Source organism: Ylistrum balloti, unplaced genomic scaffold, assembly GCF_031769215.1.
Source record: "Ylistrum balloti isolate Yb309-2 unplaced genomic scaffold, AGI_CSIRO_Ybal_v1 Utg369850, whole genome shotgun sequence".
Taxonomy (NCBI): Eukaryota; Metazoa; Mollusca; class Bivalvia; order Pectinida; family Pectinidae; genus Ylistrum; species Ylistrum balloti.
The window spans coordinates 2,251,218-2,269,687 of record NW_026782003.1 but is presented as its reverse complement, the minus strand read 5'-3'; the positions used below and the strand labels follow the sequence as shown (position 1 = coordinate 2,269,687).

The window sequence follows — 18,470 nt, the reverse complement described above, 5'->3', positions numbered from 1 at the left end:
ATAAAAATAGACGAATTGACAATTAGTTGGTTATTCGCTCAAAATCAATATTTTGACCGTTAAGGGACGCACAGTGGATATGAAATTTCCACCGTATTATTTGTATTTTATAAAAACAAGTACTTAGATGACACAATAATGCTATTCTCTCTTGACTTCACCAATCAAAGGGAGTCAAAAAGTATAATACTATTCCGTCAAGCATATCAGTGAAAATCGAATCATATCCAAACAACGTGACATTACACATATCAAAATTACAATCCAACAAGAATATCTCATGAGAACGAAGATCCTTATACTATGAAAAGTATTAGAATTGAGAAGGGTAAGATAACACGAGAGAAAGCGTGATATCTCAAGGAAGTGTTACTTTGACATGGACACTTGACAAGGTACTTCTCCAGAAATCTTACCGTTCCGGGTCGCAACTAGGTCTGCCACGAAGGCAGGGTTTGAGATCTTAAGACTTGCATTTCAAATGTTAAGAGAGTCTGAACGAAAAGTGATCTAGGTATATTAAGGTGAATCAATATATATATGTATATTAATGACAATTCCAACGCTTGGCCTGATGCTTTCTGACACGTTGTTCCAGTTCTCTGGTCTCCTCTCGTATTAACGTATCAATCACAGTTCCGAATATATTCGTCCCAACTCGAATGGGCATTGTCGTACTGTAGGTGGTTTGTGTTATCATGTACTCGCATGGGTCGTAGGATACAATATCCACCTGTACTCTTTCTGTAGTAGTATGCAACACAGAAAAAGTCCGACCGCGTGTTACACGCGTTTGCGCAGTAAGATGCAGTGACACTCCCACCACTTATAGAAGGAGTGAAGGAAACAGGAGGGTTGAAGTACCAATTTTCTCGCTTGGTGTAGGAGGTTTTGTACGAACTGCACTCTGGAATAAAAGCGACATAACGACATTACATAAAATTACAGGGAAATACATAATTCACATTAACGAACTAGTATATGTAAAATAAGTCATCTTGCAATGCTTCACAAGCGCTTATCTTATGAAAAAAGGTTCAATTTACTTACCAGCTTTCGGTAAGAAAACGAACGAAACCATTCTCTGAACTTGTCGTTTTGTAATAGACTGGCGGTTATATTTTGCATTTACCACAATAGTACAGTTGCTCAAAGCCTTTTCTGATTTTTGCTTTGATCATCATAATAGGTCCTACAACACATATGCCATGAAGTATTATTTTTCAAACAGACTATTTTTTGGAAAACAGTGTCATCCACAGGATTTAAAAAAAAAACCTAGTTCACGGACTTAAATAATTATAAAATTCATAAAAAAAAATCACAACGGAAAAATTATCACCTTTATTTATCCTATATAATAAATTATGCACATAAATATCTTTTTTCAACAGAACTCTTTGTTCAAGATACCAACATCTAAATTTAACGCCTTTTTAAAAAAAACTGTTTTTCTATAAGAATATTTAATCCATCCATTGTGTACATCATCATATCCAATTCTAAACTGAAATAATGCCTTCATTAGCTTGTTATGAAATCTTTCTTTACAGGAGCTGCTATCATTATATATTTAACTAATCATGTACGTGTTAAACTGGTTTAGATAGTAGTAAACAAATACGTATACTGATTGTTAATGTTTATACATTATACAATGTATTATGGAAAAGGAGGTACTTTCACAGACTTTTGGTCGATTATCAGGAAGAAGAAGAAGAAGAAGAAGAAGAAGAAGAAGAAGAAGAAGAAGAAGAAGAAGAAGAAGAAGAAGAAGAAGAAGAAGAAGAGGAAGAGGAGGAGGAGGAGGAGGAGAAGAAGAGGAGGAGGAGAAGAAGAAGGAGGAGAAAAAGAAGAAGAGGAAGAGGAGAAGAAGAAGAGGAGGGAGGAGGAGGAGGAGGAGGAGGAGGAGGAAGAAGAAGAAGAAGAAGAGATCAAAATGTGATATATATCAATGAATCCGATTTCGTGAGATGAACCAATTACACTTTTTTATAATTAATAATAAAATACACAACGATTTAGCATGGAATAATCTTTTCAATAGTTTGTTTTGATGTGTTGACATTCAATTTCAGTTGCATTGCAATTAAAGGCAATGCGATTGACAAGAATTCAACGAGACAGGCTGTATAACCTTAGATGATAGATAAGATTCACCGAAAATTGCAAAGATTGTTGTGTTTGGTATTTGTTATGAAGTACTTCTGCTTCAAAATGTCGTTATAATTGAATATATATATTTAAACTATTTCAAAATTCGTTAAGGTTGTTAGTGATATCTAGGGTACATACTTGTGCATTGAATGTTCACACTTGACCAGACACCATTCGTGCAGGTAGATGTAGCTGGGTTGTCTCCCGATACAAGAATAGCTCCTACATCACACGTGTATGATCTGGATGATCCTGTTCCTGACACAGATGTGTAGGCTACATATGGTGGGTCAGGACAGGGAATTTCTGAAATCATTCATACCGAAAAGTGGTAATTAGTGATCAACCTAATTCTAAGAATGATCACACTGTCGTAATATGCATTTGTTCATTTTTCATAAAGAGTAAAATTCTTTTAATTTCATGAATAAATCATCCTACTTTATTGTATTACAATGGATATTACCCGAGATCGAGTATACAACAATTCGTACGGTGGATAAATACATCGATTGTCTTAAAAAGATTATGTGTAGTATACTCTGGTCTTACCACAGTTCCGAATATATTCGTCCCAACTCGAATGGGCATTGTCGTACTGTAGGTGGTTTGTGTTATCATGTACTCGCATGGGTCGTAGGATACAATATCCACCTGTACTCTTTCTGTAGTAGTATGCAACACAGAAAAAGTCCGACCGCGTGTTACACGCGTTTGCGCAGTAAGATGCAGTGACACTCCCACCACTTATAGAAGGAGTGAAGGAAACAGGAGGGTTGAAGAACCAATTTTCTCGCTTGGTGTAGGAGGTTTTGTACGAACTACACTCTGAAATAGGAGTGACAAGACATAATAGTTAAACAGAATATACAATTTTCTGAAATAAACAAATATATTTCTTGGTATCTTTCAAAATATATCAAAACGCGATCAAGATAACCACTTATAATTCGATACTGTGTTCAACCTTCTGATAGAACAAAAACACTGATCTCATTTACTATAGTTTTTGGTATTGGAGTATCAACAAAATATAGCTCATCATAAGAGAACAGTAAAATTATATATATATTCTAATTGGTATTTCATTTGAAATATGTAAATGTTGGCAAAGCAAACTACGCGTCGTTAAAAATGGTGACGGGAAGATTATACAACGAAGCATGTATGAGATGTCAACCATATCTTCTGCTCCAGAATTCAGTTGGGATTGAAAACAATACTCTGTTGGATGTCTTGAAAGCTACCGATATTTGTTTAAATAATAACGGCGCATTTACTATTACAATCGATGTTTGGTGTTGACCACGCTCCGGCATTAGTACACGTTGAGGTTGCAGGATCGACACCGGATTCTAAGATAGCACCAACATCACAAGAATAGGAAATTGTCGTTCCTTCCGCCGTCCCGGAACCTGTTATCGTGGTGTATGCTATAACTGGATGCGATGGACATGTCACAACAGCTAAAAAAGACATAAAATTACCTGTAATTCTAATCTAACATTCTTATAAATTCTTGTAGAAGGTCGACAATTTCTATCACAAGATAAAACACTGATTGCTAATAATACAGTTAACAAAAGACACTTATATCATTTCTCCATATACAAACACTCTTATTATCTCGTAACTATTATGGCAAACAAACGCTAATTTACACTAATGACGATTTAAAGTCTCACTCTTTGCACGATGAAAACGTTCATTCCGATCATCCAGCCACAAAAGAATAATTGCATGCTGCATAACGTAAAAAGACAATGCAGTAAAATTGCCCTATATCATATCGTAAACTCCTCCACAGCATATCGTATCTATCGAAAATTCATTGACATAAAATAATATTAGGAATGCTGATTTGACAAAATGTTACAATCTCTAGATACTTTATTGATTTTGAAAAAAAAAATAAAAATAGATTTTTTCCATTTTAATATCATCCATATTTGTAAAAATATTTCAAATAAATACACTGCACGTGATAAAAGTATTGTTTATAGATGCATTAAGACAAAAAACGGTGCTCAAGTGTGACTTAATTAGTAATTAGGGCACTTAATTACCGTGACCTACTTTAACAATGGCATATTTTTTGGTCATTTTTTCTAATGAAGGTTTTAGAATATATCATCAAATGACATTTAAGAGAAAAAAAAATTTAAAAAAATTTTTAGTTTGATAATTATTGCAATAATTATGAATTTGATCCCCCACTTGTCCCCCCTATAACAACTGAACGGCCTTGAGCTGACCTTAGATTAATGTCAAGTCATTACCGTCTGACCTCAAGTTTTTAATAGACAAAAAATAAAAAGTATTCGTCGTGGCCACCAGAAGGCCCAAATTGGCACTCCTCCTTTGATAAATATCCTATACGACAATTGATTAATTGTGTGATGCAAATAATGTGGTGTTTAACATTTTATGACTTGTGAGAGCAGTTTATCCTCACAGGAATGCAGTAATAGGTTCGCACCTGGGCTACAAGAGTATGAGCTGCCTGTCCATGATCCAGACGACTGACACGTGACGGTAAAGACACTTCCGCTGATGTCATATCCACTGGCGCAAGAGAACGTCCTTGAGCAGTCATACGTGGTACATCCGCTGCTTACTACGCCATTTTGTTCAGTAACGGTAGGCTCCCCACAGTCTACAAATAAACAATAAAGCTTTGACATTTTTCTAATTAGTCAAATCCACAAGGCGTAATGTCGGATCATGTTAAATCCCTTCTAATATACTTTCTTTAACAATAAACGAACAGAAAAAATACGATCAATAATGAACAATATATCATTCATTATTGTCAACTGGGACTTGATAGATCCTATCTCCTTTACACAATACATCTACTACACGTCGATTTCCTTTAAAGAAATAATTGTTATATTCAACAAACAACCTTTCATATATTAAATACCCAAATACCAGACAGGAGATATTTTCTTTACAGACAGGAGAGTTATGCAGGTAGTTACAATATTCCTATTCTTTGAATGTGTCAAGCTTCTTGTAACTTCTAATTGTTGAGTTAATGTTTGTATCATTACGTACCCACGATTGTACAGGTGAAGCTTGGTGATGACCAGGAACCTGATGCCTGACAGGTGATAGTGCCACTTAAACTGTTTGGAGTATACCCTGTGTCACATGAGTAGGTGCGGGAGGCTTGGAAGATAGTGCTGGAAGAGCCTTCAATACTTAACCCAGAATACGAGGATGGCTGTCCACAGTCCACTATTTACAAACAACAAAAACGGCGAGGTTTAAATTTATAAAAAATATTATGTAAACTTAGCAAAGTAACTTTTTTAAAGTTTTTTTTATAAACAGTGTGTTATTTCTTCATTGTCGAACGTATTTAACAAGTTAGCGGTAAGAGAAACTAGTACAGAAAGTACGGACTAAACATCAAGGAAACAACAGTAAATATCAAGAAAATTTAAATTCCATAAATCTACGGAAAATATGAACAAAAGAAAGATTTCCAAGGAGTTTCCTATAAATAAGACCAGGTATTCCGGAGGAGTAAGCATCTTATGCCTCATCAACAACACCCGCCATGTAAACCTTGGTCAATCCAAGTAAGTAATATCACGTTTTCAAATGCGAACAAGGTATACAACAACGGAACCAACAAACAAATTAACGAGTATCAAATACGTCCAGCTTCATGTTACACAAAGAAATAGAATATTTCCTCAATTAGACCACTATGACGACAATAAAACTTCCACACAGTTTTCGTCGACCTGCATCTTTTGAATCCTTGTGTAACGAGTTTGTTAGTAAGTTGACAACTTCTTGCACGAAAATCGTGATAATGGGAACAGGACTTTGAATATCGAATAAACTGTGACATGTAAATACTATTGGTTGGAGATGCAGGGTTATTGCTATTTTGACATGGAAAACCTGTCCATGTTGGTTTCGTTGTAGGAAAAGATCGAGATAAGTAATATTAGCTTTGATTTAAAATATGAAAACCTGTTCATAAAACACATATGGCGGATCGATCTCAATAAAGCTGCAACAGAGAGTCTGCACAAATATATCAAATATATATCTTGTAATTTTTGAAAAGGCAATAATTTCCCTCTAGCTTTATGATTAATTGTATACCTCATAAATATTTATGTCAGAACGGGTTATGGTTTAAGTGACCGGAACTTATGTGTTTACTAGATGTAACAATGATTAAAAATGGTAGTATTAATTAAGATATGATATAATATGTGATATTGGATGCAGTAATAGGTTCGCACCTGGGCTGCAAGAGTATGAACTGCCTGTCCATGACCCAGACGACTGACACGTGACGGTAAAGACACTTCCGCTGATGTCATATCCACTGGCGCAGGAGAACGTCCTTGAGCAGTCATACGTGGTACACCCATTACTTACTTCGCCATTTTGTTCAGTAACGGAAGGCTCCATGCAGTCTGTTAATAAATAATAGAGCTTGAAAATATATCATTACCAAAGTTTGACTGTACAAAAATATTGTGTGAATTGATGTATATTTTCAGACATACAGGAATAGTGCACAATTTTTAAGTAGTAATAAAGAAATCCAACCAATTATGAAATTTAATCTTTTTTCAAATTTTATTCCAAATAAATGTTTATACTTAGATATTTACTCCTGATTGCCAAAATATATGAAGGGATTATTTTTGAAAACGCACAGGAAATCAAGATTGAAAACAAGCAATACGGGGAAAATTATCTAAATCCTTTTGAATGAGCATCGCGTAATAGACCAAAGTACATTGGTTATTTGGAGAACTTACAACATTTCAAGTTGAAAACGGACAACGCTTAATCATAAATGTGTTTAAAATTCACTAGTTCTCTCTAGAATTGCGAGACAAAAACATAAGGCCTATGTGTGTAAATATTTTTTTTTCAATTTTTAATGTCTTATCAAAAAAGTCAAATATCACTTGTAGGTTGTAAGTCAAATATGAATTTTGCAACAGTATATCTGTATGACATCAACCTGATCGACTGAGAGATACAATATAAACTTGATGATTGAAATCTTCTTAATGTGACATTCTGTCAATTATGTTGGCAATGCTATGACGTCATTTTCACCATACTGAAACACAATACATTGTTTACGTCGTCATATATCATAGCTGACATACACACAAGAACAGTTTAACATTTATGAACGTAAATACAAATATCGAATGCCTGTCAAGCTACGTATGAATATGAGTGCAGTCTCTGTGACAGATAAATAACGAGGATTGAAGGTGTTGTATGTCAGCCGAACTGATGCAAAGCTTCAATATATTCTAACAACTGATTAATGATTAAATGTCACGGTAGAATTTTGAATTATATTCTTACAACTGATTAATGATTAAATGTCGAGGTATAATTACGGTTTTGTTTACACATAGGAACTATATACGGGGAGACAATCTCATCCTGGATTAGTTTCACTCTCTCGAGAAAATTATTTGTCTTTGCTCGATGTTAAATTCGCTCTTAAATCATAATATCATTCACTTTCACTTGAAATAATTATTTTCACCCTCTAGACAAATTGCTGAAATGGCGAAAAAGATTTTCAATATACTGTATTTTCTAGTTGTTGTTTTACATTGACGAAAGAACTCAAAATTAATGACAAGATATTTTAGTGATTACAGATTTCTAACAAATATGCAAGGAAAGACTTTCAATCAGAAGATCCCAACCATGAATTTAGCATATGTAGAAAAAGGATTTCAGTGATAATTCACGTGATATTTACACCAATTCTGAATATTTATGAAATTCCCAAGTTTCTTTTTTAACATGGTAGAAAGGCAAGTCGTAAATACAAAAGATAAAAGCATTTTTGATGAATTTTTTTTCGGAAATCGAAAGGTAACCGAGAACGTAGCCATGAATAATAAAATAAAATGCTACAAATAGTTCGCTATAGTATTAAGTATCTTCCCTTGGGTATACAAGCCTTGTATGGTGTAAATCCTATATCCTTAGATTCAGTACGACAAAGGCACATCTGGTTTCAGCTAAACATAACTAAATATATGTTAGTAATTGTACTAAAGACACACAGGTAAAACTAGCATTAGACAGTAGAGCCAAACAAAAAAGGAAACTGCATCATACGTTTGTTTCATCCTATGACTCGTCAGTGATGCTATGGTCCTATGCATTTAAACCGAGCACGCGACAAAGAACAATCTAAAGTGACCGAAATAAATGTGTTAAAAAAAATATAAAACCCCAGATTATGAGGTGTGCAAGCTCTATAATTGAATACATTTCCTAATTTTTATAGATATGAACATTTTAAAAGGCCGTCCAGTGCACGTTTAATTCTGAACCTTTTGAAATCATTAATCTGTTTATCTTTAGCGTTTCCATAGTAAACATTCTTTAAGATTCTTTTGCACTCCGTACTATATATAATGTATTCGTAATAATTTGCTCCCACAGTAAGCTATTCGAAATAGTTAACCTCCTGTCCTAATTCGGCTTTACAGGGGACTGGGGTTTAATCTGAATAACATTTTGTCTTTTATCACAAATAGTTATGTACATTTCGCTCTCAGGTGACTTATGATAAGTTTCTGGGCGCTATTAATTGGGCTCTTTCCACTTGTGTGTGTTTTACACAAACCTTTGTAATGTCTCAAGTCATTCGTACATAATAAAAGCTGTCATTTCCTTTATTTTTGGAAAGTTTCTTCAGTAAATATCAACAACATTTGAAAGGCATTCCGGACGACCTAAAGGAACAAAGTTTCCCCTATCCGCCAGATTTGGTTGTCAAACATCTGTAACTTGCATCTCCTTCAAGGTTCTCAATGCAGGCTCTGCTGCTCTACCATGGCCACTTTATCTAATTATTGTCTTGAATGCCTGTCAGTTTCTCATAATTTAAAGTTGACACATGTTGTTTCAATGTTCACAAAGAAAGATTCGCTTGACAAACAAAAGTACAGACTTGTCATTGTTTTATCATTAACTTCAATTTGTTTTTAGGAATTTTACACGAAGAATTTTTTTTAAATCATACATTTATTCCCTTTCTTACAGCTTCATGAAGGGATACGGACGCCACTCTACCCTGCTGTGACTCTATGAGGATTTATTTTTGTTTTATGTTGTTTTGCTCATATCAAGCCTTAGCTTTATTGAATTTGATCATGAAATTTGTGATTAGATTGTTTTGACATGTTGGTATTTTCTTGACTTTTTTCAATTTGACCGAATAGTTATTTCCTTCCCTGGGCATCCCTGATCTCTTGAACATAAAATGCTATGATAGCTCAAGATGACAAGGGTCTTGGCGATGACCGTAGATTTCAGACAACATTACAAAGTACCTTTTTTCACTTTTCAAACCCAAGGAGTTAAATGGGAATGATAGGAAGACACACACTATGCTACTCGACGTGCACATACTTAAAACTAAACAGAAGGTTGTTGACAGCATTAATATATATGATGGCATTACTTACCAACGATTGTACAGGTGAGGCTTGGTGATGACCAGGAACCTGATGCCTGACAGGTGATAGTGCCAGTACCACTGTTTGGAGTATACCCTGTGTCACATGTGTAGGTTCGGGAGGCTTGGTAGGTGGTGCTAGGTGAGTTGTCAATACTTGCCCCAGATAACGAAGATGGTTGTCCACAATCAACTTTTAAGCAAAATGAGAAATGATTTACCCGATTTTACACGTATCCTATTTTGACCTAAGGTTTATTACAGTTTGTATTGTTGATACAAATCTTCAGTTGACATCAACAGATTTTTAGTTTGTTTTTGTCTTATTTTAGATTCGCCTTATTTTCACATTATTTACAGGTAAATTTCAAAGCTTTTGACATAAAGCTTATAATTATCCAGGTTATTTGATTTGCAAATAAAGATAATCTTACAGTATATCCGGTTAATATCAATATCGCATTAACGGAATAATTTTATCCTAAATATACATCATGTCAACTAATTCCATTCGATTCAACTGAGAAGATTCAATTATGAAATAAAACGTCACCTGGTGAGCATGTGCCTGCCAACGCAGACCAAGTGACATCCGTATTACATGTGGTTTTTAAGTCCACTCCACCGGATGTGTATCCATTGTTACAAGTGTAGGTACGCACAGTTCCAATGATTGTATCGCCTGGTGATACCGCACCATTGACAAGGCTGGGTGTTTCTGATGGGCATCCTGTATGAAAATTTTAAAACATTGAGATGTGTATCCTCTGATAAAATTATTTTGTTACCCTTTATTTGTTTGAAATTCTGTTCTATAAAGCTCATAGCCGTCTTCGAGTTCCGCAATACGAAGAATTATAGCAATTGTCGTGTTAAAACGTGTACTATCGAATGTATCATTATCTTAACCCAATTCAAATCTACATTATCAAGAGAAGAGAGTGTTACCTTTTACACAAATTCTATCATAAAAGAGAACCATGGTATATAACATTTTACAAACACATTATAAACAGTTCCTGAACATGTTTAAAGTCTACTTAAACTTATTGCTTACATAAGTTCTTATTCGAACCATCAGCAAATTTATACAAGGTGATTTGAATTTTCTGACTTCTCGTTACTTACCGTCACAGGAGAAAACCGGCTGAGTCCATGTACCTGTCGCCATACACGTGGTATTTGGATTTCCAGAAAGACCAAGACCGCCATTACATTGAAACGAAATGGTATCAAACAAACTATAGACTGTCTTCAAGGCGGTAAATGTGGCGTCGGCGACAGCGCTTGGTTGTGTAGAACAGGCTGTAGGATGTGAAATGTTGTGGTCACTTTAAAGGATATTATACATGTATATGCGTACTGATATCGATTGGCATTATGTTTATCGTTTATTTGTGATGTGAGTATAAAACTAATGAATTTACAAAACTCACAGGTAATTGATTCTTGGATGAATCAAACAAACCATGTGAACAGAAGTCAGGTGATGACGAGACGTATTAAACATCCAACAGACGAAATCAAACTTATTTACGCTTGAACTTAAACACGATACATATAATCAATATCTGATAGTACATTTAAGTCTCATATAACAAAATGAAATAGATACAATTTTAGAAATGTACAACTGTACCTACAAATTAACAAATATCTAAATGTCTATTTTTACACGTAACATTTTAAACGAAAAATAGTTGTTAAAATCTACAAAATATTAAGAAATAAGTGTTTGACGAGGATGCTCACCGTTGATAATGCAGACTGGTTGATTGTTTGACAATTCCACACATTCCGAATTGGGAGGACAGTTGAATGCTCCACAAGGCCCAAGTAAGGAGTCCTGTTAAACAAAAGAAGAAAATTCTAGACGAATTCTGAAAGAGCTACTACAATTGTAAATCTGGTTACTCCATCTTGTTGCATCATTTTCTTTTCTTGCTTGGACGTGCGAGCGTTGTTTTGTTAGCCGGTACCCGATAAATCTTCATGTTGATTACGTTAACGAAACCCAGCCTCTGAAGTATGATGTTTTACCTTATCCTTATCCGGTAATTTGACCTAATGTATGAATATGTGCAAATATTTCAAAGGTTCCTAGATGCCACGGATTGTTCTTAACATCAGATGTATTACTTTTGCTTGTTATATATATACATATATGAATCAATATTCCGAATTCGAAATAAAATACTGGTTACTGGGTAATATTAATCCACACACTGTTTTATTGGTAATTACTAAAATGGCTGACGTTTTCTTCTCTGTTTCTGTGGTTTAACGTCTTAATAATTTCCTCTCGTCACTCTGAACAGACGAGATCGAAAGCAAATGCAAGATTCCTTGTTTAAAGCAACACAACTATACAGCTACAGTATCGTATAACCGACAACTATACAAATATAGCTTACTGCTCAAGGAAAAGTAGCTGATAGGTTTTTGGGAGTTTCGAGTAGTGAAACATAGGTTGAAACATTCGAGTCATTGAGAAGTTTGGCAATGCTGATTTTTCAAACGCGCACATGCATATAATACCGGTAATATGACAGACGAGATTTTGAGCGGACGACTTGGATTGGAGTTAAATAGGGGATATTTCGGCAGGTAAACCTTGTACAACGTCACCGTGTTTTCAGATCATCTGATTAAGTCATATATACTTACTTCAGGTGTTTTGTAGTCGTAATGGTGATGAATATAAAACCTCGTATTAAAATATTTATATAAATTTAATTATTATTGTTTCTTTTCTGGTTTATTATTAGTCGAGGAGATGGTGCAAACGATAACCTGCTAATGTGGGTCAGTGAATGACATGAAATTACCATAGGGACGTATAATGTTTGATAACTTGATATCGAAATTATGTAGTTCTGATGAATCAATGATTTTAATTATAACTATCTACATCCTATTTTTAAGACGAGAAGTGGACCGGTACGACAGGTGATACTCATACGCATCCAATAAGCATTTGTTTACAAACAACCTGAGGTCAGTTTTAATCAATTCAGTTAAGATGATTGACGGTTGTTTTGGATTCCATGTCACCCACAAACGGATTTGAAGATGATGCCCAAGGATAACAAGAATTACACTGAAACGTCATCGCTTGAACATTGCTCTTGAATTATCAACGGTTAATAACCCTTGGTACCAATTTTGATAAAGCATAACGTAAAACTAAAACCATTAAGACTTCAAGGATGTTCTCCTCTGATATCTGACTTGAAGTAAGACATAATTCTATGTAAAATAAATTCTAACATTACTTCTTGGGATATGTTATCCGATAAACTTTGTTATCTGTTATTGTACAATTTTTGGTTGTTATGCAGTTTTAAGATCGTTGGATCAAATGAAATTTCAGCATTTTCATATTTTTCTCTTAAAATCCTAGTATAATACGGTTTACTACCTTATAATAAAAAAATTAAAAGGTATTTTAAATCAGATTGCACCGAAAGAATGTATGTTATTTAGGAAAACAAAATAAGAAAAGTATGTGAGAAGAAAGTACATATACATATGTATATCGTTTTACACATATTCTGACGCCTACATTGTAAAATGTGGGTGCAGCAATATATTGATTTTTCGCTTGTAATTATTTTTCTAAAATCTAAACTTTCAAAAAGAGTAGTACATCCTTACCAATTTCAAACAAATAAAACTTGTGGACTAATATGTGTGATAACATTGAGTCTTATAAATCTGAAATATATGTAAACAGATGAGACTATTAAAATAGCAAAAGAAAATGATACATGTAGATTGAGAAACGCTTGTATCCAGTTTACAAAACAATTAATGCATATTTTACTAGCCAATGTAGCATAACCCATCAGAAATCTTATTTCGAAAATCGGAGCTTAATTGCATTTTCTCTCTCATTGCAATATCAAAGACAGTAACTACATACCAGGGTAAGGTTCCAAACAACTGGATCTAAAAGGTCGAACAGTCCAATTACTGAAACTAACTAGAGCTTACGAAGAAGCACAATAACTGAAATTTACTAGAGCTCACAAAGATAGTATAATTACTGAAATTTACTAGTGCTTACGAAGGAGTCCAATTACTGAAACTAACTAGAGCTTACAAAGCAGTCCAATTACTGAAACTAACTAGAGCTTACAAAGGAGTCCAATTACTGAAACTAACTAGAGCTTACAAAGGAGTCCAATAACTAGAATTTACTTGTACTTGCGAATGAGTCCAATTACTGAAACTTTCCTAAGCTAACAAAGATAGTCCAATTACTGGAATTTACTAGAGTTTACAAAGGAGTTAAATTACTGAAATTTACTTGTACTTACCAAAAACAGGAAAATACTTACATGTCAACACTCATAATTCAAACTCAAATTTAATAAACCTATGGCGAAACATTTTTAAAATTCCCAATTGTAAGCGCTTATAGTTGTATACAATTCTACTGTCTTAATAATATATGTCATATATAATAGATAAAACATATCAACACAAATGAACAAAAAAAATATAGAATTTTAATTATCAGCATGAAATTGCTCTTGAGGAAAAATCAATTAATTTCTGATTGATTTCCTTAATGGTGGCAAACATTTATGCCAACATGACAAGGAATCGATTTGTGGACTCGTGTAAGCAAGGTTATATTATTACAAAGACGAGATTGCACTAACGTAGTCTGGCATGTGTTTTTGTAAAGTGTCAACGAGTCCTATTGCGTTGATATTGATATGGCATATGAAAAATGGTAAATTAATGCCATACATAAATACAATATCATACTTCAGATATGGCATAGAAACAATAAGAAAATAATGTCGACACAACCATTATCCAAGATCAAGTTCGATGAAACTAAACCAAAATATGAACTAAAGAAAAATTTTTGAGAAAGTAAATTAATTGATTTAAAAATCGTATAAATGAATGAATTGCTTATGTTGTTATACCAAACGCTTCTAAGTATATAAAATGTGCTTATATGATGATGAAGATCTACACAGAACATAAAAAACGACTGAAGTGGAAATGTAATTGTGGACTCATGCGAGAGAAGGCTTGATATTCTGTCCCCTCTGTAATACATCGTGAGGGGTTAAGTGATCAAAACTAGTATTTTAAGGCACATTGTCAAACGTGCCATCGACTGTAGAGTAGAGGCCTATCAATCAAGCATTGCTTAAATATTTCAGTAAATTCAGGATCAAGTTGGGCTGATGTCAGGTGATGCATGAGCAGTCTTGTTGTCCGATATCTAGTTCATTACAGTATCAAATGGCGTTATCATTTGACGGGGATAATGAGGAACTCCTTGTATATTAATTTCATTAATTTTAAATATGTTTTTGTCGTGGAGCATTACTTGATATTGCTTACATGTATTTGATACACGTTTTACAATAAGGGTTGTTTGTACAACAACAACAACAACAACAACAACGACGACGACGACGACGACAAAAAAACATGTTGAAAAAGGAATATTGTATGCATTAATTGATAAAGGCGGCATAGGTACGTATTGGAAGATGATATTACATGATAAAGCCATCATTAAAAGTGTAGGAGAGAAACCCGTCGCCTTTCAGCAACCAAATTTCGTAATTTGTTTTAGGCATTAGTTTGTGAAATCGATAATTGTCTAAACCTACCACAACAACTCGTTAGTCGATATATCAGTACCTCTGTGTCTGCAGATATCAACAAATAAAAAAGCAAATGTTTTAATATAAATAATATAAAGGCACAGGATTTACCTAATGATTTATAAAATGTCTTCCTTTGACATATTTTGTGAACAGTTTTCATTGCTATTTGCATATTGCTGAATATGAAAAAACTGATATATGGATGACATCAAACACGAAACATTTTCAAAAACGGGTCAGACTTCTAATATTACACGTGTGCTAGCAGTCGGAACCCAAGAAATCTATTCATAGTCAGTCCAACCGAACATGTTGTATCTTTTCGAATAATGTTCACTTTCAGAGGCATTTTAAGATCCAAAATTTGGAGCTATGCAGCGACCTTTTTAATTGCGAAGAGTAGCTTCAAACGCTAAATTAAGATAACCTAAGAACAGTTCCGGTTTCATCATGTTATTGTTTTACTGTCCATTACAACAGAGAACAGTTTGTAATGGAGAATGAGTAAAGGTAGACCACACTGATTCACGTTTGGTGAGCATTTAACTAATTAAGTCATTTAGCCCAAAACGTTTTGCAGCGAAAAAAAAATCGAAAACATGCCACATATCTGTATTAATTTATCCGAATATCAAAACTAAACCAAACCTTTCATATGAATTTAACCCGTGTCTGTAAATGCTGTTATATTTCCTGCAACGAAATAGACCAATTTCATCACTTACATCAGCTTCCTTGATTCAATATTCAAGTGTATGTTCCCATTATCACAATTATCGCGCAAAGAATCGTTAACATCTTACGTGCAAACACGACACACAGGGCTTCAAATGATGCTGGTTGGTGAAAACATGAGGAAGTTTCACGGTCGTTATGGCGATCTCGTAGAGAAATATTGTTTCTTTATTCTATAAAAAGCTTGACGTGTTTCATGCTGGTTCATTTGCCTGTTCAGTTGTTATATACCTTGTTCTCATTAGAGATCGGTACACGACTTACTTGGATTAACCAAGACTTTACATGGCGGGTTTGGTCGATGAAGCGCAAAAAAGACTATATCTTCCGAAACACCTGGTATTTCTTTGGGATTCTCTTTTCTTTTGCTGATATTTCGTCCTAGTTTATTTAATTTGAGCTAGGATTATGGTTATGTTGACATGTTGGTATTTTCATCTCGTTTTTTTTCATACTATACTTTCTTCCCTTGTTATGATTGTTTTCTTTGTAAAGACGGATTGTGGTACAAGCATATGTTAAGAAAACACCATCTAAGACCACAACATAATTGAAAATAGATTCGAATCATTAGATGGAAAGATTTTCAAAACTTATTTTGTCATACCAATGGCTGGTTTGCATATAATTAATCGAGAATGAATTTTTGTTTTGACATGCTATGATGTCGTTGTTCAACAATTCTGTGATAGATGGCGACTGTTGACAGCACAAATTACAACACTGAGAAATGCAGGTTGTTGAAAGTTAAAGGAAAGTTTGATGGTGTCAATTATATATATATTTAATTCCAAAATGTGTATCTTATTTAAAAATCGGACATTTGCATTGCCTAGAATATTACTCTTTAATAACAGAGACATCGTACGTCGGGAAGTGTTTTTCATGCAAGATAAAAAACACAATTCAATGTTACTACCGTCAATACCACCTAACAAGTTATTAAATCATGAAATTACGTGTGTCAGCTATCACTTGGATTATAAACATAGGGGTTTGTAGATAATTATTATAACAATCAAACAAATGTCATACAAACACTCACAATGTTCTGGTTAGCATATATATGAATATGTATATTTAATCTATTTGATATCTTGTTTAAATATATGTGTAGGCTAGCTTTTCTGGTAAGCTATGCCGGATAAATAGTAACGCCCACTGAGTGCGCCATCACAGTCAACCCTGTGACATAAAACCAGTAAAATATGTACACATTTTGAAATATTAGAAAACAGAAGAGAGAGAAAATATATATTGTACTAAATTACTCATTCTTCCTTTTTTAAGTATAATAAATGGTTTTACTTCCTTTCAGCGGACAAGAAAAGACAGTAAAGTTAGTACAGTGGAAACAGTATGAAGATGAGACAGATACTGTAGTCTATAATACAAGACATGTTATTACACTATTTTGAAGACGTCACCGTGGTCCAACTTTGGCCCCAAACTAAGTTCTAAGTAAGCTTGTTGCGGAAGGCGACCGGACATGGACAGTAAAAAAGAGGATGAAATCTGCTCTATATCAAGTTAGATATGTTGATGATGTAATGGAAGTTCGTAAAAAATTTCCTGATAATAAATCCCTAATGCTAGCCTAGACCTAACTACGGGGCCGGCGTTAACACATTGAGATAACAAGCTGTCCTTTCGTTTTCGTAGGAGGGATTGCATACGTCACTCACTTCCATTCCGTTCCATAGCTCTACTAGTTCCGGAACTATCAAGATTTGTGTGAATTTTTTTCAATGTTTATATCGAGCATGCGGATTTCCGTGTCATCCTTACGCAAAAGTATTGGGTAATCGTTTTTGGATATATTTGTACTGAAAACTTTTTTTCACATATCAGATGAGGGTAACAAATCACTATGAAGAGTCATCAATGAAAAAGATAATGGTGACCAGCTAAAAACAAATATGTTAGCCTTACCCACACTTTGGCACTTTGAGGTTGAACAATGGACAGTGCTTATTAATGTGAAATTTAAGAAAAATAGAAAATTCTTTCTCTATGTCGGACTTCACCAGATAAAAATGAATAATCCAGTGACAAGACAAGGCAGTGGCAGAGAGCGCCGAATACTTACTGTAGGGATTGTCCCTCTCTCCTCAAACATCGCATCGCTATCATCTGTCAAATTATGTGTAGACGAGTCTTCCCCATAAAGAACACATTTCAATTGTGACTTGTAATAGTTGTAAGACAAACAGGCGGGTGTTCTTGCACATAGACGAAGACATTGAATTTGTCCATACATTCCTTCCAAATAAAGTGGCTCCGCATTCAACACCTTTCCATTAGTTCCTTTAAAATTGGACCAAGTTTGTGTTTGACACGTTGTTACAAAAAATGTCACTATGAAAATGACTTGAAACAACGTTACTAAAGACATGGTGTGTACCTTTTCCATGTCTTAGTCCCAGCCCAGCAAACGGTTTGCT

At 34.3% G+C, this 18,470-nt stretch overlaps 1 protein-coding gene and 1 long non-coding RNA gene across 2 annotated transcripts; both read right to left on the bottom strand.

Moving 5' to 3' along the window:
• Nucleotides 1-457: 457 nt before the first annotated feature.
• LOC132545514 (uncharacterized) lies at nt 458-3,476 on the bottom strand. The gene is made up of 4 exons (XM_060209197.1): nt 3,464-3,476; nt 2,710-2,985; nt 2,296-2,463; nt 458-907 (listed from the first exon to the last, which is right to left on the bottom strand). The coding sequence occupies exons 1-4, from the start codon at nt 3,474-3,476 to the stop codon at nt 627-629; spliced, it is 738 nt and encodes a 245-aa protein (XP_060065180.1). The 3' UTR covers nt 458-626.
• A 71-nt stretch (nt 3,477-3,547) lies between these two features.
• Nucleotides 3,548-5,273, bottom strand: LOC132545557 (uncharacterized). The gene is made up of 3 exons (XR_009554039.1): nt 5,218-5,273; nt 4,637-4,813; nt 3,548-3,623 (listed from the first exon to the last, which is right to left on the bottom strand). It is a non-coding gene; the product is annotated as an uncharacterized LOC132545557 (long non-coding RNA).
• Between the last annotated feature and the right edge of the window lie 13,197 nt (nt 5,274-18,470).